Source organism: Quercus lobata, chromosome 9 (genome assembly GCF_001633185.2).
Source record: "Quercus lobata isolate SW786 chromosome 9, ValleyOak3.0 Primary Assembly, whole genome shotgun sequence".
In the NCBI taxonomy this organism is placed as follows: Eukaryota; Viridiplantae; Streptophyta; class Magnoliopsida; order Fagales; family Fagaceae; genus Quercus; species Quercus lobata.
Window position 1 is genome coordinate 40,026,755 of NC_044912.1, and position 21,953 is coordinate 40,048,707.

Genomic DNA, 21,953 nt, shown 5'->3' on the forward strand with positions numbered 1-21,953 from the left:
GGCCTAACTACTTTAGTAAATAGTTACTAAAGTATATATTTATGAAATTGGATTTCATAAATATATGATGAATAATTTAAAGGATTAAACCAGGTACTCAAGAATTAAGATGTAGTAATTTACAAAGTGGCAGTCTACATTCATGACTTTGTATTACTATGAAAATTTTATGAAGGGGTTGCATGTGCAATAAAGTATTGTGATATAATTTATTAATAAAGTCTAGAATGCAATTATATTTATATAGTGGTATTAAATATAATTAATGGTAACTTTGGACTTGTCAAGAGTTGACAGAAAAGCCCAAGACCCATTGGAGCTAGTGTCTTATTTGTTCATTTTTGGTCCCACTCCAAGCCACATACTAAAGTCCAATTGGAAAGGCCCAAAAGGCTAGCTTAATTAGATAATTAGTTATAAAGAGAAAACATACAGAATTTTGTAACAACAACAAAGTATATGAAATGGTATGTATGTGACTGTTGGACACTCTTTCATTCTCTCTAGAACATACACATAAAACTGATTGAGAGATCACACTTCTTGGGCATCAAGTGGAATTGGAATGAAGATTAAAAGTGTTCCCAAGTACTTTTCATCTTTGGTTTTGAATTTCACCGCATCAAGGTACACTCTCTTATTCTTATATTATGAAACTTACATAGCACATGTTATCAATTGCGAATGAGGTAGATCTATTAATTTTCCGCTACGTACATTCATATTTCCATCACCTACACGATCCTACCGTTTTTATGATCCTAGTGCGATTTTAAACGTTGTGGTGAGATGGGATCGTAAAATCGTGCAATCCTACGATCCAGATTGCGATTTTGACAACCATGCTTGGGAGTGGTTTCGGCCCTGGTTATGGGTTGTGTTGGGGATAATAGACAAAATAATCAAGAAAGAACAAAGTGAACAAAAAAGATAAATAGAAAATTAGATAACTTGAAGGTACAAAATTGTTATCTTTAGACAATATTTGCCCCATACTATTGTTGCTAAATGGTTATCACAATCTTATCCCTAGGATATAACCAAGTTGTTAGGTTCTACAAATAGTTCTGGAGAATACCCACAAGATTTCTTGTGTTTCTTTCTTTAACTAACTTTTGGGAGAGAAAAGATAATAATATCAAGCGAACATCAACCACTATTTATACCCATAAGGTTATATTCCTTCAAAGACATGTATGGAGAGTTAAAATGTTTCATAAAACCGTTTACAAGGCATGAAACATTTTCAAAATTAAGAATAGTTATCAGAAAATTCTACAGAAATTCAATTTTATGAGTCTCGATCGATTAAGAGGAATTGAGCATTAATCGAAGGCTCTTTTCGATCGATCGAACAGGAATTGAACACCAATCAAATCAGGCAGAAACTCCAAGATTATTTTTCTCATTATAGGAAATCTTGAATTAGAATCTTGAATTAGATTTTTCTCATTATAGGAAATCTTGTGGTTGAAATCATATTTAAATAAAAGAGTGATATATTGTTGAGATTAATGTATGTGTATAAAAACAAATGATAGCTAAACTAAAATAAGTGGAGTTTTCAAGGTTAGTTTAGCTAAAAACATTTGAAGAGGCTGATGTGAATGCTCTAAACAATGACAAATTTGGCGAGTCCCACTCCCATTAATCAAAAATCAATTTAAGCTAGCTCACAATCTGGCTAGATATGCTAGACATGTTAGCAGTTTTTTAGTGTGGATGGAGGATGTTCCATGTTGAAGTATTATAGCAATAGGACATTCAAGGCTTAAACAATAAAGAGGCTGAACAAAATAATGACAAAACGACATCCAAAGGTTTTGTAGTTAGACATAAGGCAATAAAGAAAATGGCAGCGTTTGGATTAATGAACACACGCAGACAACAAAGCTCACACGTGAGAAGCAAAGGCAAAGGTGGATTAAGTTGATAAGAGAGCTAGCTGTCACTCACTGATTGGTGGATTGTTACACAGTGTAATTAGTTAGAAGTTAGTTAGGGAAATCCCTAATTTCCCGCTTCTTTGCTTACTTTGTTTTGTGTATATAAAGCAAGTAGATATTTATGTATTTTGTATCTTTCTTATAATCAATCAATTAGAATCTTTCAATCAGAGTTTTCTCTCTTTCTCCCCAAGTTTCTTTGAAGTTCTGGTAGTTTCTAGAAACTCCTTTTCTTTAGATGGTATCAAAGCTTGATTTGCTCATCCATGGTGTCTGATTCCGCTGTTAACAATTCTACTTCCAATTCAACTTAGTCTGTTCCTTCTTCCAGTGCTTCAATGGCTGATGAGTCTGCGAGCAATCCTTACTTCTTGCCAACGACAGAGAATCCTGGAATCATCCTCACATCACAGCCATTAACTGGACCTGAGAACTACATGAGTTGGGCAAGGTCAGTGTTCTTGGCTTTGAGTGCTAGAAACAAGTTTGGCTTTGTGAATGATTCAATTCCAGAGCCAAATCCATTTTCTCCATTGTTCAACACTTGGAGCAGATGTAACACCACAGTTCTCTCATGGCTGACCAATTCTTTGAGTTTGGAGCTCAAGGCAAATGTCATGTATATCAACACTGCCAAGGATTTATGGAATGATCTCAGGGATAGGCTTTCACAAGGAAATACTCCGAGATTGTTTGAGCTTCAGAAGGAGATCTCTCATCTTTCACAGGGATCGCTCTTGGTGAGTTCCTATTTTACCAAATTCAAGACACTTAAGGATGAATTCATCAATTATCAGCTTTTTACTGCATGTACCTGTGCTTGTACATATGGATCTAAGTCCTCTCAATTGGATGCTCAGCATAAAGAACATGTTTTTCGATTTTTGATGGGATTGAATGACAGTTATGGGAACATTATTGGTATAATTATGTTAATTGAACCTTTTCCCTTTGTTAGCAAAGTTTGTTGTTTGATTTTGCAAGAAGAGAAGAGAAGAAGCATAGGTCATGGTGGTAATATGGTTTATCCTATTGAGGCTACTGTCATGTATGCCAATAATAACCAAAATTTTCAAGGAAATTTTCAAGGTCATAACCAAGGCTTTCATGGTGGAAAGAAAGGAAATTCTAAGAAGGAAAGGCCAACTTGTACCTATTGTGGACTTGTTGGTCACATAGCTGACTGTTAGGATATATGTGTTTCACATGTTAAGAACATATGTCATGATTTTATGTAATTGACTTATCTTTTGACAAAACCCACTTTACTTGTATTTGGATAGATTTAGAATGTGTTTAAATACTTCAAGAAACCATGTTTCAAGATCAAGTGTTGAAGCCTTCAAGTCTGTCCAAGAAAAACAAGTTGATAGTGCAAATTCATTAAAGCTCGACAGCTGCATTTATCAAGCTTAAGAAAGCTATTCAAAGCCCGGTGTGCTCGACAGCTGCTTGACACCTCCTATCTGTCGAGATTTAAGATTTTCCAAATTCAATTATGATTTTTTTGGGATTCGTGAATATGTCTTTGGGCTTTCTTTTCTCCTAACCCTAGACATATAAAATGATTGTTTTAAGGGCCGTCAAACAGTTCACAATTTGCACAAGCATTGAGCAAACTTTGTTCAAGTAAATTGTGACCAGAGACGAAGTTCTTACCCTAGTTCATCTCTTTCTCTTGAAGAAGTTGCTGTGTATGTGCACCGTAGGGTTTTGTGACCAAGCATCTTCTTGATCTTCATCGTGTGGATGAACTAAAGAATTTTGCAACCAACAATCTTCTTAGTTGGTGATTGAAGTCGCGTACTGGGATCCGCGCAATTGGTTAGTCACGTACTTGGGAGTCGTGCATCAGAAAAGGGAACTGTCACTACAAAACAAGTCCAATTGGGTATTGGGGTAAGGGTTCAACTGTAGGTTGGTAAGGTACTTGGGATTCCTTTACTTGTAACCGCTTGTTGTGATAATAGTGGAGTTTCGGTAGTGGTGACCTGAAAATCACCCGGTGGGGTTTTAGCCGTTAGATTTTCCCCATTTATAAACAAATCACCATGTTATTTATTTCCGCTGCATAATTAGTTTATTGGTGATTTATTTGTGCTACCATGTTTTTGCATGATAAATTGATTAATTAATAACTTGGCTAATTAATTAATTAATTTCTATCACAATGGGTCATTTAGTTTATGGCCTATCACTGACAAATGCTACAAATTGTATGGCTATCCCCCAGGGTATAAGCCTAAAGGGAGTAATAAACCCTTGGCTAATTAGGTTTTAGCAATCTTGCTCACTGGTAATGGTTATCCTGGAGGTGTAGATGGTTATGCTACCTCACAGTTCTTCCAGAATAGTGGTGGTTTTCCTAATGCTGGTAGCCAGCCTGATATGGCATATACACCACATAACTCTTTTGGTTCAATGTCACAAGCTTCTTTACTAGTTTCTTTGCCCTAGTGTCCTATAAGCCAGCTTTAATGTGAGCAGCTTATTAACCCTCTGAAGGATCTTAAGGCATTAGGATCAAGCTTTGGCACTCCACCAGCTCATCAGGCAACTTCTGTTATGGCTTCTGTTTCATCTAATCCAACTACTTCTGCTCCTACTTCTTCATCATCACCTTCTTTTCAGTCAAACTTCTTAGGTAATCCTTACTAGATTCCTCCAAACTTGTCACACTCAATTTTTTTTTGCTCATATAGTTGATAGGAAAGCATTTAAGTCCAATGATTGGATCATTGATACTGGTGCAACAGATCATATGGTTCATTCAGTGACTCAACTTACCACTATTACTTCAGTTGTTCATTCCTTTGTTCATTTGCCAAATGGGGAAGAAGCCTTAGTAACACATATTGGCACTGTGCAAATTTCTACTACTTTAATACTCACTGATGTCTTATGTGTTCCCTCTTTTAGTTTTAATCTCATATCAGTCAGTAAACTCACAAAGAATCTATTTTGCTATCTTTTTTTTCTGGGTGATTGCTGTTTCATCCAGGACCTTGCTCAATGGAGCATGATTGGTCTGAGTAAAGAGAGCAGAGTTCTTTACTTGTTGTAGCATGCTCATTCACACATTGCATTAGCTGCCAATGCAAGCTATTCATTAGCTTCAACTCTGTGGCACACTAGATTAGGTCACCATTCTTTTTCAAAACTAGCTTTACTAAATAAAATTGTAGCTTCTGATGTTGCAAACAGATCAAATTGTTGTGATGTTTGTCATTTCTCCAAAACAAAAGAGGCTACCTTTTTCAATAAGTACACATGTTTCTCATAAGCCTTTTGAACTTATGTACAGTGACCTATGGGGTCCCTTTTCTACTTGTATTGTAGAAGGTTTCAAGTACTTCTTAACTCTTGTTGATGATTTTACTTGATGTACTTGGGTGCACTTGCTTAAGAATAAATCTGATACTCAGTTCTTGATTCCAGAATTTGCTAACATGGTTCACACTCAATTTGATACTAAGATCAAAACCATTAGGAGTGATCATGGTACAAAATTTTACTTGAAGCAATTTTTTCATTCTACTGGGATCTTACATCAATTGTCATGTGTTGATACTCCTCAACAAAATGCTATTGTTGAAAGGAAGCATCAACACATTCTCAATGTTGCAAGAGCCTTGATGTTTCAATCCAAAATTCCTTTGTCTTTGTGGGGGGAATGTATTTTAACTGCAGTGTATGTTATCAATAAAACCCCTTCTAAAATCTTGGGTAACAAGAGTCCCTATGAAGTTTTTTTCCATACACCACCTTCCTATGATCATCTCAGATGCTTTGGTTGTTTATGTTTCATTTCCACATTGTCTAATACTAGGTACAAATTTGCACCTAGGGCTAGGAAGTGTGTTTTCCTGGGCTATCAGGAAGTGTGTTTTCCTGGGCTATCCTCATGGCATTAAAGGATATAAGATTTTTGAAATTAATTCTAACACTGTTCATATTTCTAGGGACATTGTTTTCTATGAGCATATATTTCCCTTTGCTAGTTCTCAACACCCTTCTAATTCCTATCTAGATTGTTTTGTGTTTCCTCATTGTACTTCAGATCATACCACTACTTCATTTGATTCTTCATCTGCTCCTCACTCTATTTCCATTCCTTGTCCATATCCTAATTCACATATTCCTTCTGATATCACTAATTCAGATGTAGACTTACCTTTTGCAGCTCCCATTCCAACTTCTTATTCTGCAAATGCTACCATTAGTACTGCAGATTTAGCTTCAGCTTCCCCTTTTCTTGACACCACTTCACTTATACCTTTTGATACCATATCTACTTTACCTGTCTTAAGGAGATCCACTAGACCTCACCATCCTCTAGCTTACCTTTTAGATTATGCTTGTAAAGCTGTTAGTGCCAAACCAGTTTCTGATATGCCTTATGACATTTCTGATGGTTTAAGTTACTCTCGCCTTGGCTCTAGCTTTCATTCTTTTGTCATGGCTGTTACTACTACTCCTTCAGAGCTTGCTACTTTTCATCAAGCAGTGCAGTCACTTGAATGGAGGGCTGCCTTGGACAAAGAAATAACTGCCTTGGAGTTGAATAACACATGGACTCTTACTCCTTTTCCCCCTGGTAAGTCTCCTATTGGTTGTAAGTGGGTATTCAGGATTAAGTATAACTCAGATGGGACTATTGAAAGATACAGAGCTCATTTAGTTGCTAAAGGTTTTACACAAAAGCTTGGATTGGATTATTCTGAAACCTTTTCCCCTATAGCCAAGTCTGCTTTTGTTAGAATTGTGTTATCTTTGGTTGCTGTGAAAGGGTGGTTTTCTTCGCCAATTAGATGTTAATAATGCTTTCTTGCATGGTGATTTGGTTGAGGAGGTATATATGTCTTTGCCACTTGGTTTTCACAACAATGGGGCCAACTTGGTACGCAAATTAAATAAAAGTCTTTATGGCCTTAAACAGGCATCAAGACAATGGTTTGAGAAGTTTTCTTCCACCATCTTGCAAATGGGCTTTGTTCAATCTAAATCTAATTACTCTTTATTCACTCATACACAAGGTGCTTCTTTCACAGTGTTATTGGTCTATGTTGATGATATTTTATTGATTGGTAACAATCTTGCTTATGTACATGATTTGAAGAAGTTACTTGATGATAAATGTGGCTTAAAGGACCTTGGGTCATTGAGGTATTTTCTAGGTCTTGAAGTGGCAAGAATAGCTAAAGGTATTAGCTTAAATCAAAGAAAGTATGCTCTAGAAATTTTCAAGGACACTGGTTTTATAGGCTCTAAGCTAGTTAAATTCCCAATGGAACAAAATCTAAGGTTGTCCAAATATGAAGGTAAGTTGCTTGCTGATCCCGGACAGTATAGGAGATTAATAGGAAGACTATCATATCTTACCTTGACAAGGCCTAACATCACATATGCAGTCTATAGGCTAAGTCAATTTGTATCACAGCCACGAGAGCCTCACTTGATTGCTGTCAATAGGGTTCTTCAGTATATTAAAGGTTCACCAGGGAAGTCTATTTTCTTTCCAAGTGATTCAGATTTGCACATAAAGTCCTTTTGTGATGCGGACTAGGTGGGGTGCCCTGACACCAGAAGGTCCTTGATAGGTTATCCAGTGTTTTTGGGTGAATCTCTGATTTCTTGGACGTCAAAGAAGCAAGGGGTTGTGTCAAGGTCATTAGCAGAAGCAGAGTATAGGGCCATGGCAAGTGTGGCATGTGAAATTACTTGAGTTTTACAATTACTCAAGGATTTGAAGATCACTCATCCTAAACTAGCTATGTTGTTTTTTGACAACTAGGCAGCATTATACATAGTTGCAAATCCTGTATTTCACAAACAGACAAAACACATAGAAGTAGACTGTCATCTTGTGAGAGACAAAATCATGGAGGGAATGATCAAAACTTTTCACATAGCTTCTAATTCACAAGTGGCAGATATATCTACTAAAGCAAGGGTTTGCTCTTTCACAAGGTTATCTAAGAAGTTCGGTTTAAGAGACATTTTTATTCCAAAGAAGTCTTCATCAGTTCAAGTTGCAGAACTTGAGGTTTAGGACTTGAGGGGGGATGTTGAAGTATCATAGCAGTAGGACATTCAAGGCTTAAACGATAAAGAGGCTGAACAAAATAATGACAAAATGAAAATGATAGCGTTTGGATTAAGGCAGTAAAGAAAACGGCAGCGTTTGGATTAATGAACATATGCAGACAACAAAGCTCACACGTGAGAAGCAAAGGCAAAGGTGGATTAAGTTGATAAGAGAGCTAGCTGTCACTCACTGATTGGTGGATTGTTACAAAGTGTAATTAGTTAGAAGTTAGTTAGGGAAATTCCTAATTTCCCGCTTCTTTGCTTACTTTGTTTTGTGTATATAAAGCAAGTAGATATTTATGTATTTTGTATCTTTCTCATAATCAATCAATTGGAATCTTTCAATCAGAGTTTCTCTCTTTCTTTCTCTCTTTCTCCCCAAGTTTCTTTGAAGTTCTAGAAGTTTCTAGAAACTCATTTTCTTAACATTCCATCACATATCAATAATGTACTCTTAGCCAATTTTGACTAATTTTCTGTTTAATGAAATTTTATTGGTCCTTCTACTCAAAAAAAAAAAAAAAAAAAAAAAAAAATTAATTGAGCCTCTCTCAAAAAGAATAAAAAGAATTTTTTTTTTTCAATTTAAGCCTCACGCCCAAATTGTTACAGTAACATAGTACTAATAGTTTTTTTTTTTTTTTTTTTTTTTTGAGGAACAACCCAACTTAGGTTGAAAATATACAACTAAACCAAGTCTTTTACAACATAATTCAAAAGTTTTGGAGGAACAACCTCACCCTAAACTCTTAACGGAAAAGAGAACCTAGCATCCCTAGCTAATGCATGAGCAACATAATTACCCTGCCGCCTCACATGGATGATAGAGTAGGATTGAAAATAACCCCCTATAGACGTGAAGTCTTTTACCAAGTGTCCAGCCAGGGCATTTGAAGCCTTCCCTGCTTGCAAACTCTTCACCACGAGGTCTGCATCTCCTTCAAAGCACACCTTGTGAAAGCCGAGTTCCCGGGCAAAGAGTGTAGCTTTACGGGCCGCCAACATTTCCAAGATCTCCACAGATGTTGGCATGATAATTTTCTCGGACAGAGTAGCTAACACTTGCCCCTCATTGCTGTGAATAACCACCCCAATGCCGCCCTCCTTCTCCTCCCTAAACACCGCCCCGTCGAAATTCGCTTTCACTGATCCCACAGGTGGAGGCTGCCACTGTATTGGTCCAGCCCTTGACTGAGGTTCTTTCCATTGCTTCCCCTGCTCATCTAACAGAGCCCTGGCTGATTGGGCAAGCTTCGAGAGTGGCTGGGCTGGTTCGTTGAGTTTCTTTTTATTTCTTCTGACCCAGATCAGCCACGCAGTCATGGCAAACTCCTCCAAGCTTTTTCCTTCCTCTTTTATGATACTAACCAGATTGCACAGTGATACAACGCAAGAGAATTTTCTCCTAACCTCTACAAAAGATTGCTCCCACCCTTCTTGGAGATTTTCACAGCTTCATATGGCATGTAGCACGTCTCCTTCCCTGCACTTGCACTGTTCACACAAAGGGTTATCCAACACTTTCCGTCTCTGTAAGTTCACCTTAGTTGGGAGCGCATTTGAGCAAGCTCGCCAAAGGAACACCTTGACCTTGTTTGGGGCTTTCAGCTGCCAAATGCTCTTCCAAAACCGCTTCACCTCATCAGCATTGGAGCTTGATGGTGTGGCCTTCATTTCAGACTCACACAACAATTGATAACTCGTTTTTACTGAGTAAGCGCCTGACCTGCACCTCGGCCAAGTAACATTGTCCTCCTGGTTCGTGATAGGTACTGGAATGCTCTTGATTCTTTGTGCTTTAAATGGCAAAAAAAGGGCTTCCACTAGTTGGTCATTCCAACCCTCACCCCTAGCTGCCAACAATTTTGCTGCTTCCCAATTTGAGGCAACCCCATTCTTTGGAGAAAGAATACAAGCTGAGTCTCCTCCAGGCAGCCACTTATCTCCGTAGATGTTAATCTTCCTTCCGTTTCCCACACTCCAAAGCAAATCGGTTTGGACAAGATTTCTAGCCTTAGCAATGCTTTGCCAAGCATAAGATCCGGAGGCAAACTTTGCGTCAAAAATTGACCCGCTTGGAAAGTATTTCACACTAAAAACCCGATAAAAGAGAGAAGACCGATCCACAAGTAGTCTCCACACTTGCTTTGCAAGCATAGCCTCATTAAATTTTTCCAAATCTTTAAAGCCCATACCCCCTAAGGCCTTTGGTTTGCACAAAGTTTTCCAATTCTTCCGATGGATCCTTTGTTGATCTCCACTTTTCCCCCACCAAAATTTCCTTATCATCATCTCAATATCATTTAATAATCCGGGTGGGAGTTTGAAACAACTCATCTCAAAAGTGGGAATAGCTTGAACTACCGCTTTTAAGAGCACCTCCCTACCCGCTTACGAAATGAACTTTTCCTTCCATCCTTGCAACTTACTCCACACTCTCTCCTTAATAAATTGAGACTCGCCTTTTTATTTTTCCCAACCACCGCCGGAAGCCCAAGGTACTTTTTGTATTCTCGCACTTCACTTACTCCCAAGAGATTAAGAATTTCTAATTTCCTCCCCTCCGAGGTGGACTTGCTAAAAAACACGGACGTTTTTTCTCTATTCAACTTTTGCCCCAAGGCTTGCTCATACAAACTCAAAATACGTTGGATAGCATCTAAGTCACTCATTTTAGCACGGCAAAAAAGTAGAGTGTCGTCGGCAAAGAATAAGTGGGTGATTTTTGGGCTATTTTTGCAAAAAGAGAAGCCCGTAATAGCTTCGGACCTGGCTGCCTATTGCAATTGACAATTTAGAGCTTCAGAAAAAATTAGGAATAGGTACGGAGATAGGGGATCTCCTTGCCTAATACCCCTAGTTGGGTGAATATCACCCTTTGGCACTCCATTCACTAGATTTGAGTAGGAGGCCGAATTTATACAACTCATGACCAAAGCCACCCAATTCTCATTAAAGCCCATCTTCACCGTGGTTGCTTCCAAGAAACTCCACTCCACCCTATCGTAAGCCTTGCTCATATCAAGCTTTAAGGCCATGAAACCCCCTTTTTTTTGCCTTTTGGTTCTTCATGTGGTGCAAGGTTTCAAAGGCTACAAGAATATTATCGGAGATTGCCTTGTCTAATTGGAAGACACTTTGTGATTCCGAAATAATCAGAGGTAACACCCCCTTGAGCCTGTTAGCAATCACCTTGGAAACAAGCTTATAGATGATATTACATAGAGATATAGGACGAAATTCTGAAACTTTTGATGGACTTTTTACCTTTTGTATAAGGGTGATGAAGGTCTGATTTATTGATGGTGGGATAACACCCGAGGTAAGGCAACTCAGCACTGCTTCCGTCACATCATCGCCCACTGATTGCCAGTAATGTTGGAAAAAGAGAGGTGGAAGTCCATCCGAGCCCGACGCCTTCAAAGGTTCCATTTACTTTAGGGCTGTGACCACCTTTTCCCTAGTATACTTAGCTTTTAGTGATTGGTTCATCTCATCCGAAATAGAACAAGGAATACTAGCCACTACTTCCCCTATCCTGTATGGGTTTGAGGAGGTAAAAAGGCCTTGATAATAAGAAACCAAAATATTTGCAATCCCATCCTCATCCGCACATACCTCCCCACCCGGATCTTCAAGTGAATCAATTCGATTTCTTCTAAACCGATGAGAGGCCCTAAGTATCTTGTGTTATTATCCCCCTCTTGCAACCATAGAACACGGGAACGTTGTTTCCACATTTGTTCTTCGCTTACTAGAAGCTTTGAAATCTCTCTTTTCAACCTTTGGACCCGCGCCATGCTTCCACCCCTTATTGCCGCTTCCTCGGCAACTTTCAATTGGTCCTTTTTCTCCCTAAGGCGGCGAGTTACATTACCAAAAGCAACTTTGCTCCACCACTTCAAATTCCTACGACATCTATCCACTTTTCCTTCCACTCTCTTCATTGGGCTGCCTTGACAATCAAAGGACCATGCATCCTTAATCGCTTCCCTACAACCCTCATCCCTCATCTACATTTGTTCAAATCTCCATGGCTTATTTACTCTTTTTGGGATACCTGCTAAATAAATCATGATCGGTTTATGATCCGAAGTACCACTCTCCAAATGGACCACTTTTGTAGCCGGGAACATTACTAGCCAATCCACCGTACTAACCATTCTATCAAGTCTCTCCCACACCGTATGCCCCTCACCTTGCCCATTGCACCAAGTGAACTTGTTACCACGAAAACCTAAGTCTTGAAAACCACACTCATCCAACACATCCCTAAAAGCCTCCATTTGTCTACTTGGTCTATGCCTTCCCCCCAATTTCTCATGGGCTCTAGTAATTTCGTTGAAGTCTCCCGCACATAACCAAGGTAAGGAGTATTTGGAATTTAATCTTCTCAAGGAAGCCCAAGAGATATGATGGTTACTTGCGTCGGCCTCGCCATAAATACCCGTAAACCTCCACTCCTCCTCCTTTCCTTTATTAACGATGGCATCAATATGATTCGGGGAATATGTGTCCACTGAGAAATCCACTTCTTTCTTCCAAAAAACCACCACCCTTCCACCCCGACTCTCTAGAAAATTCTATCATACCATCAAACTTTAGCTTATCACGTAGAGTTAGCCTAGCTTTTTTTAGCCATGTTTTGGCTAGGAACATGACTGAGGGAGAATGAGCTCGAATAAGATCACCAAGCTCCTGCTCTATTTAAGGGTTCCCAATCCCCAGACAGTTCCAGCTTAAGAGATTCATTGTTGTTGGTGGGGCTACACCACATCCTCCACCATTAAATTACTTAGTTCATGACCAGAATGGGAAACCAACCTCCTCTTGCATGGTAACTCACTATAGTCCACCTTTGAAGCTAACCTTTTAATATTTTTTACCCCCCTAAGCACCACATTTTCAACGGGACGTGCATGGCATTTTTTCCTAGTTCTTTTTACCTTTTCCGCCTTAGCACTATTATTGCTACAGCCCATAATATTTGAAATATCACACAGTACAGAATGGGTAATAGGAACACTTACCAAGTTTGCCTCATGCACCCGTGACTGTGAAAAGCCCTCTGTACTAGCCACGTTCTCTGCATGCCTATTTGAATTTTCTGCATGCCTATCATCTAACTTTTGGATAGACTCATCAGCTTTTCTAGTTGGCTTTTGATCCTTAATTCCCACAATTTCCTCTTCTAGGTTATCCCCTGAAAACACGCCCCTCATCTTGTCAAATCTGTCCATCTCCATGTCAATTTCCTTAAGCCTTTCCTCGAATCTTTCCCTTGATTCTCGGCCACCAGATTTTATTAGCTTAGCAATCACTTCCGCTGTATCAGACTCCGCAGAAGTCCCATTTAATGCCTCATGGATTCTCGCTGTTTCCTCATTTTGTGCGTGCGCCATCGTGGGGAGTTAGTAACCATTTTGCTCTACCGACGAGTTCATCCCATGCTCCTCAACCCCCTGTTTCTGCTAGGCTTTTTTTGCAGTGTGGAAACCCGGTACCTTCACCACAGGATTTCTTCCCTTCACAAATGGAGCTGCACGAATCCATGCCCCATAAGCTTGACTCTCCTTTGTGAGATTGCCTTCACTCTCAATCCAAAGATCACAATCTCTGTCCCCATGGTTCAGGCACTCACACTAGTAGCAAATATTGGGTAGTCTTTCATACTTGAAAGAAACCCAAGTTTGCTCACCATGAGACAGAGATATTAACCTCCCCCTACACAGAGGTTTGTTTACATCAATGGTGACCTTCATCCTCAAAAAACTCCCCCCATCCGTCTCTCCCTCATCGATATCTTTCCAAACTGTTCCAACTACTGCACAAAGTTTTTCAGCTACTGCTTTATTCATGAACCTTAGCGGAACATCGTGAATCTGAACCCATATCGAAAACTTATCAAACACTAAATCCTTAAGAGGGACTTCCTTATCATACCATTGTAATACCACGAGGTGTTTGTTGAAGCTCCATGGGGCGTTGCTCATTATCCTCTCTACCTCTTCCTTCTTTTCAAATGTAAACAATAACACCCGGTCATTACTTCTTCTAACCTCAAATCCTTTCACAGACCTCCACAGGGGACTGAAGGTTCTAGTCACCGCCTCAATATTTAGTGCCCTCCTTGTTAGAAACTTAGCTGCCATGGTAAAGTTCTTTAGATGATAACTCATCATCCAAACCCAACTCTTCACCCTCCCTAGCATTCAAGGACATTTTTTGCCAATGTTTTGTAAGAGTGTCCATATTTCTATTGCACTCGCCTCTCGTGTTTCCCAAAAACCCCAGCAAAAGAAGAACTAACAGCTAAGTCTCTCCAAGCAATTAATTGCTTGAGTTACACAGAATCCTCCTACTAGGAACAGCAGCTTCTACAGTCCAAGTAAAGTCAACTGGTGCTGTAACACCCCGATCTAATTTTTATAATTAAACTATATGTTTAAGTGGTTAAGTATGATTAATATTTTAAACCACTTACTTACAAAGTATTTAATGAACATATTATTTTATAATGTCATTGAATAAGAATTTGTAAAGATTATAAATAATTGAAATGACTATTTGTATTATAAATATATATTTAGTATGTACAAAACTATATTAGGTGGTTAAGTTGTGAGATATATATATATATATATATATGCAAAGTGATATTATTTTTGTAGAAAAGTAAGTGTGAATGCAAGGAATTATTTTGGTAGAAAAGTAAGTGTGAATGCAAGAAAATTTGGAAGAGTGGGTGTGATATTTGTTTTCCCTAGCCATACACGTACCCCACCCCTAAAGTCAATTTGGTTTATCTTTATTTTACTGCATCTGAAGGCCAGCAGCTCACTTTCCTCTTTCTCTACTCCTTTTTCCCCTTTCTTTGTTCTTCCTTCCTCTTCCCTTCTTACACGGCAACATCTCTCTCTTTCTTTCTCACCAAAAATTCTAGTTTCTTTAAAGAAGAAATTAAACAATTAGCCTTAAGGTTTCATCTTCAAAGTGTGTGGGTAAGTAATTAAACCTCATCTGATTTTGTATATTTGGATAGTATAATTATTTGCTTACTTTCCCTCTTTGTTCTCTACTCTGTTTTTAAAAGTTGAATTGGTGATTCTGTTTTAGTGATTTGAAGGTTTGATGATATTATGGTTTATTTAATGTTTAATAACATATTTTAGTATGTTAATTATAGGTATAAAAATACCCAAATGAAATTAAGGCCTATTGCTATTTGTTGATGATTTTGTAAGAATGTGTACTGAAGCTGTCACTGTGACAGATTCTGTGTTCATGCATGTTAAATTATGTATTAAATTGTATATAGTGAATTTGGATGCTAGGGATAATTCCTGTGAAACCTAAGACACTTGTGGTTGTTATTGAATTGGTCTCACAGCATTTGGATTAATATAAAAATAATGGTTTAATTTATAAGTTGCATGAAATTCTGTCAGGACAGATCTGAGTATACTGTCTTACGTGATTTTTAGTAAATCATGGGTTTATGTTTTGACTCCGAAATTTTTATGGTATATACTAAACATACAGCGGAGTAGTTCTGTAAATTTTCATGACAATTGGATGTGTTTGAGCAGCCCGTTTGTATTTTACAAATGGAGCCTATGCTGCTGGAATAGAACAGTGAGTAGTAAGGGACATGTCTAAATTTGTGGATTTAATTATCAAGTTAGGGTGAATGTTTTGAGCTATAATTTAATATGCTTGTCTTTTGGTATGTCTCGATCATAGATTAATTTTGTGTAACTTGTTTTGAGGTTTATTACTCAAAGAAAGGGGTTCTAAACCATGAGACGGTTGTATGTATGAAGCTGTTTTGCCCGACGTGTTGTATGTTATCATATGAATGTATATAGTTACATGATCATGCTTAAAAGATTTTATATTTATGCATGCATTATTGCCCTGACCTTAAAGCACCTTTTGAATCAAAGTTGGCTCTTTTAGAGATATGGGATTAATGTAAGAATGTTGGTTTCTCTAGGATTTTGTACTCGTTGTTGATGAATGTAATTTGTATTTGTGGGAACCTCTTTGAGGTGGGATTAGGACTTCTTTCATTCTAAGGGATAGGCTTTGAGATGAATGTGAAGTTTATGATAAGGAATTATAGATAGTAATAAGCTTTGATATTTGGTTTAGGTGTTACCAGTATCCAAGTCAAAGCTCCTTCGACTTTAGGCTCTTAGTTCCTCTGCTTCCAGGTAAGGGATAAGTTATATGGGCATTTGGTAAGTCATGAGGTTATTTTAAATTATATTATGCATTAAAATGTTTTTGATTAGAGATATGGCATGTAATCATTATTCTGACAAAGATATGTTCGTGAGCTTTCGAAAAACTTATGTATATGATTTAAGCATATTGATGCTATTATTGATTTCACGAACATGATGTTTAATAAAAAGAATGGAAGTGCTATGATTATGAAATGTTATGCAAAAGAAGAAATTTCAGTATGATGTAAAGTATGAAATGTTTTCGGGTTATGTCCTCTGGTAATCTGAATTCGGCTAGTAGGGGTTAATTACTGGCTTTCCATGGAAATATGTTATCTGTTTGGCCATTTAAAATAGAGGAAATGGGGCTGCCCGTAACTCTAGGTCATTTAAAGTAGAGGAAATGGGGTTGCCTGTAACTCTAATCTGAATAAGGCCTTCTCCCCAATGTGTACGGACGGCGGGGAGGAACAAAACTTGGAGGGGATGTGCCATCAGGCCTCCCAAAGGGGACAGTATCATACACACGAGGGCACGCAAATGTGATGAGGCCTTCTCTGTACAGCTTATCAGATATGGACTAACCAATATGATATGAACAGCTATGTTATGTTATTAATCATGAGATAATTATTTTGTTTAAATGCATTATGAAAAGTTAAAAATTCTCATGAAAATAAGAAGTTTCTGATGAAAAGAAAGCTGTTCATTAAAGATAAAAGTTTATGAAGTTCTATTGTGCTATAAAGATAAAGTTTTTAATGAAAGTACAAGTTTATGTTTAAAAGTTATCAGATATCTGTTTTTATAAAACGTTAAGTTTTATGATCATGAAAGTTATAGTATTCTACGATAAGAAGTTTATAAAGAAAAGTTTTCTTATCAGTCAAGATGTTTCTAGTTTAATGCAAAGTTGCTGATTATCTGATTTAAGTTAAAATAATTATTTTGTAATGAGAATATATATATATATATATATATATATATGGCGACTTTGTAGGAAATGAAAGAAGTTTAATTCGAAAGGTTTGGTAATGTTAACCAAATAAGAAAAGGAGAACGATTATTTTCTATGAAGAGCATATAAGTTATTATTATGAATAGTATTAAATACTATGCATGAAAAGATGTTCTCCTATTCGAATATTCATAGAATGAAATGATCTGATTTACATGTATCCTTATTGAATTCTCATATATCTTACCTTTACTGAGCTGTGTAGCTCACCCCTTCCACTTTTTCAGTTAGCAGGTTTTATTTTGGAGCAGAGGGAGCCTTAGTCGAGTTTTGGAAGGAGCTGGTTTAGTTTTATATGTATAGATCCTAAATTAGCAATATGATGTTTAGATTTGTAGCATTGTTTATTTAGGATCTAATGAAAGTGTATATCTTAAAGTATTAAGAGATGTATTATGTGAAATTTCGAATTTGAACAAGTGGTGAATTATGTTATTCTTTGGAGTACAATGTAGATGCTCTGAATGTCAAGTGAAAGGTTATATCATTTAAGTAAAGAAACAAAATTTAAAAGAATGAGGAAAGCTTTTGTAAAAGTTTCAAAAAGTTAAGTTGGTTCTTGTTAATATCAGGTTTAAACTTGATATTAGCATGCCGGTCATGGTCACAAATCCGGGTATCGGGTTTGGGGCGTGACAGGTGCCCCAGCGACGCCTCCTTAGTAACAGAGAAAAAAAAGTATGATACTGGCATGTAGTGCACATAGTACTAATAGTTTAGTTTACCTTTCTCGTCGCTGCACAAACGCAAACCGAAAAATACAGTCTCTCTCTCTCTCTCTCTCTCTCTCTTTCTCTCATGCATTTCCTTCTAATCATCGATGTCTCAGCTAAGGAGAAAGCCAAATTTTTCGGACGAGAGTCTCCCACACGACGTAGTATTCGGCATCCTGACTCTGCTGCCTGTGAAATCCTTACTTCGATTCAGGTGCGTTTCAAAATCTTGTTACTCTACAATCACAAACTCCATTTTCATTACCATGCACCTCAATCACAACCTCAACGAACCCAAGTCATTAGTATCTGTTAACGTGTATTAGGGTATGTGGGCTTTAGGCCCACCTTGTTTACTTGTATAGCACACTTACTTGTACTGCACACTCTGCCTCCTATATAAAGGCACTTATGTATATTCTATTACTTGAGAAATACAATACAATCATTCAGTATTTCTAACATGGTATCAGAGCTACCTTCTTGTGGCGATGGTTTTCTGTCCTTGTGGTAATTTAAAAGCAATCTTTGTCTTCCTTGGTGTTTTTTTTCGCTGCGTTCATCTTCTTTGGCTTTCTACTACTGCTGTCAAAACTCTCCGGTATAGTCAAGCCACCGTTAGAAGTCGCATCAACACTACAAGACCATTGCCTTCCTCAAACTACCGTCATAGAGCCAAACTTCATTCAAGAGATCTTCTCAACCTTATCAAATCTCAAGATTTCATCAAGCTTCCATCTTGAGTTAGAGATGAGGTGTTAGAGATATATTAGCCCATTAGCATAAACCCAAGCCTAATTCTACTTTGTGTGCAAGCCAAGTCTCCTACTTGTACTAGAAGTCTATTAGTCTAGGGTTTAGTCTACTATATATACACATATTATGATTCATTGTAACACAGGATTTGTACTACACTCTAATATATTATTGATGTAGCCCTTTAGGGTTTCCTCCGTGGATGTAAGCCGTCAGGCTGAACCACGTAACCCTTCATGTGTTATTGTGTTCTACACTTTATGCTTTCGCTTTCGCATCCATACTAGCATATTCAACATGGTGTATCAATACTAATATTTAACATGGTATCAGAGCGAAGATTAGGACTCGCTCTGATGGGTCAAGATTAAGACTTGCTCTGATGGGTCCATTGAGCACTACAAAGCTCGTCTTATTGCAAAAGGTTTTACACAGGAGTATGGGATTGATTATGAAGAGACCTTTACTCTGATTGCTCGTATCTCATCTGTTCGAGCTCTCTTAGCTGTTGCTGTTGCCAGAAAATGGGAACTTTTTCAGATGGATGTCAAAAATGCATTCCTTAATGGGGATTTAAGTGAAGAAGTTTATATGCAATCTCCTCCTGGTCTCTCTATTGAATCAAATAAGGTTTTTTATCTTCGGCGTGCTCTTTATGGCCTTAAACAAGCTCCACGAGCTAGGTTTGTCAAATTCAGTTCTACTATCTCTCGCTTAGGTTACATGGCCAGTCATTATGATTCTGCCTTATTTCTTCATCGCACTGACAAAGACACTATTTTACTTCTCCTGTATGTGGATGATATGATCATAACTGGTGATGACCTTAGTGACATTCAAGAACTCAAGGGTTTTCTCAGTTAGCAGTTTGAGATGAAAGATCTTGGACATCTCAGCTACTTCTTGGGTCTTGAAATCATTCATTATACAGATGGACTTTATATTACTCAAGCCAAGTATGCCTTTGAACTCTTGTCTCGAGCTGGACTCACTGATAGCAAGACTGTTGACACTCCAGTTGAGCTTAATGCGCATCTGACTTCGTCAAGGGGGAACCGTTGTCTAATCCCTTTCTTTACAGACGCTTGGTTGACAGCCTAGTTTATCTTACTGTCACTCGTCCAGACATTTCCTATACTGTTCACCTGGTGAGTCAGTATCTGTTTGCTTCACGATTGACTCACTATGCTGCTGTTCTGCGCATTCTTCGATACCTAAAGGGCACTCTCTTCCCTGGTCTTTTTTACTCTGCTTAGTCTCCTCTTGTTCTCCGTGCATTTTTTGATGCTAATTGGGCAGGAGATCCCACTGATCGCAGGTCCACCACTGGTTATTGCTTTCTTCTTGGTTCTTCTTTAATTTCTTGGCGAAGTAAGAAACAAACTCATGTGACCCGCTCCAGTACTGAAGCAGAATATCGTGCCCTTTCTGATACCACATCTGAGCTCCTTTGGCTACGGTGGCTTCTCAAAAACTTAGGTGTATCCACATCCTCTGCTACTCCTCTTTATTGTGACAACCAGAGTGCCATTCATATTGCTTACAATGATGTCTTCCATGAACGGACTAAACACATTGAGATCGATTGTCATTTTATTTGTTATCATTTTGTCCATGGTGCTCTCAAGCTGATATCAGTTTCTTCTAAAGATCAACTTGCAGATATCTTCACCAAGTCACATCCTAAGGGACGTCTTCGCACTTTGGTTGACAATCTCAAATTGGTCTCGCATCCACCTTGAGTTTGAGGGGGGTTGTTAACGTGTATTAGGGTATGTGGGCTTTAGGCCCACCTTGTTTACTTGCATAGCACACTTACTTGTACTGCACACTCTGCCTCCTATATAAAGCTACTTATGAATATTCTATTACTTGAGAAATACAATACAATCATTCAGTATTTCTAACAGTATCCAATACCCATGCCATAATGGTTTTATGCTATACAAGCCTTCTAACAAAGAGCTGTGTACTTTAGTTTACAACAGCGACTGCACATTCCCCGAGGTTTCTAGGTTTCAAATACCCTTTTTAGCTTCCAGCGTGGTTGACTACTGTAATGGCATCTTCTTCCTTTATAGCTTTTATAGTCCTACAAATGCTGTATATTTGTGGAACCCAATTATTCAAAAGTTTAAAATGACCGATGTTATGCACTTCAGACCCTTCACTGTCGAATATTTAGAAACAGTCGCCTTTGGATTTGCTTATCATTGTCAAAACAGTGATTTCAAGATTCTCAGGATTGTGTCTTATGAGGGGCTTGGTGATGAAAAAGCACCGCCACCTGATGCCGAGGTTTACACACTGGGTAATGATTCGTGAAGAACTGTTGAATTGTCGGTGGAATCTGTACCAAATATTGGATCTATTTTTGCTGTACTACCAAACTCCTGTGTATTTTTGACTGGAGCTCTGCATTTTGTTGCATATACTTGGGGCAATGACGATGACAATTTCATCTTGTCTTTTGAAGTCAATGATGAGGTATTTCGAGAGATAAGACTGCCGGAGAATTACTTAGATGAATTTTATTCAAAGTTTGACCACCATGTTCACCAACTTGTAGTGCTCAACAGTTCAAGAGAATGTTGGCTTTGGTTGTTCTTGGTCCGGCTGAGAATGTGGATGAAGATGAAGATGAAATAAATACGGATATATGCCTCATATGGGTAATGAGAGAATATGGTATAGTTGAGTCTTGGACTAAGACAAATGTACTATTTAATTGGGTTCTGACGTTCTTTAGCTGCACTAACAGCAGCGAATTTCTAATTCAAACTTTTGACAGCAGGCTCGTTTCAATAGACTCTGAGAGCCTGCAAGTGAACAATCTTAGAATTCAAACAACTCCCTGGTTGGCTTACACAGCTGATCTTATGGAGAACTTGGTTTTACTTGATCAGGTAAAAATGTCATCTAAATATCATGATTAGTTTGTATCAAAGATTAGTCAAGTAAAGTTAATAGCAAACTGAAAATCTTTGTGAAGTTCATATTGACAAGTATTTTTTGGCATGGCATCATATATGCATTTTGAGTATTAAATGATACTCTTATTATTTTGTCTTTTTCCCCCTACTGTAGTATTAAATCAATGCAGGCAGGTTAATTTATTATGAAGAAAATAATTCCCTTGGAGATTGTGGCTATTATGTGCGATCTGATTTTTGTGTCTAGCACATTGTGCACTTCCTTA

At 38.0% G+C, this 21,953-nt stretch overlaps 2 protein-coding genes and 1 long non-coding RNA gene across 4 annotated transcripts; 2 read left to right on the plus strand and 1 right to left on the minus strand.

The window, feature by feature from the left end:
• Window positions 1-2,284: 2,284 nt before the first annotated feature.
• On the plus strand, window positions 2,285-3,136 carry LOC115961730. The gene has a single exon (XM_031080658.1). It carries the CDS (start codon window positions 2,285-2,287, stop codon window positions 3,134-3,136), a length of 852 nt encoding a protein of 283 aa, XP_030936518.1.
• A 5,641-nt stretch (window positions 3,137-8,777) lies between these two features.
• On the minus strand, window positions 8,778-9,359 carry LOC115961731. The gene has a single exon (XM_031080659.1). The coding sequence runs from the start codon at window positions 9,357-9,359 to the stop codon at window positions 8,778-8,780; it is 582 nt and encodes a 193-aa protein (XP_030936519.1).
• Window positions 9,360-14,778: 5,419 nt separating this feature from the next.
• Window positions 14,779-17,801, plus strand: LOC115960493. Of its 2 annotated transcripts, none has more exons than XR_004085187.1 (3): window positions 14,779-15,037; window positions 16,191-16,279; window positions 17,513-17,801. It is a non-coding gene; the product is annotated as an uncharacterized LOC115960493 (long non-coding RNA). The 2 variants fall into 2 exon arrangements; XR_004085186.1 differs by having other exon boundaries at window positions 14,785-15,037; window positions 16,191-16,252.
• Window positions 17,802-21,953: the final 4,152 nt, after the last annotated feature.

Coding starts and splice junctions, on each gene's coding strand:
- LOC115961730 (XM_031080658.1), top strand. CDS start 2,285: ATGGCTGATGAGTCTGCGAGCAATCCTTACTTCTTGCCAACGACAGAG.
- LOC115961731 (XM_031080659.1), bottom strand. CDS start 9,359: ATGACTGCGTGGCTGATCTGGGTCAGAAGAAATAAAAAGAAACTCAAC.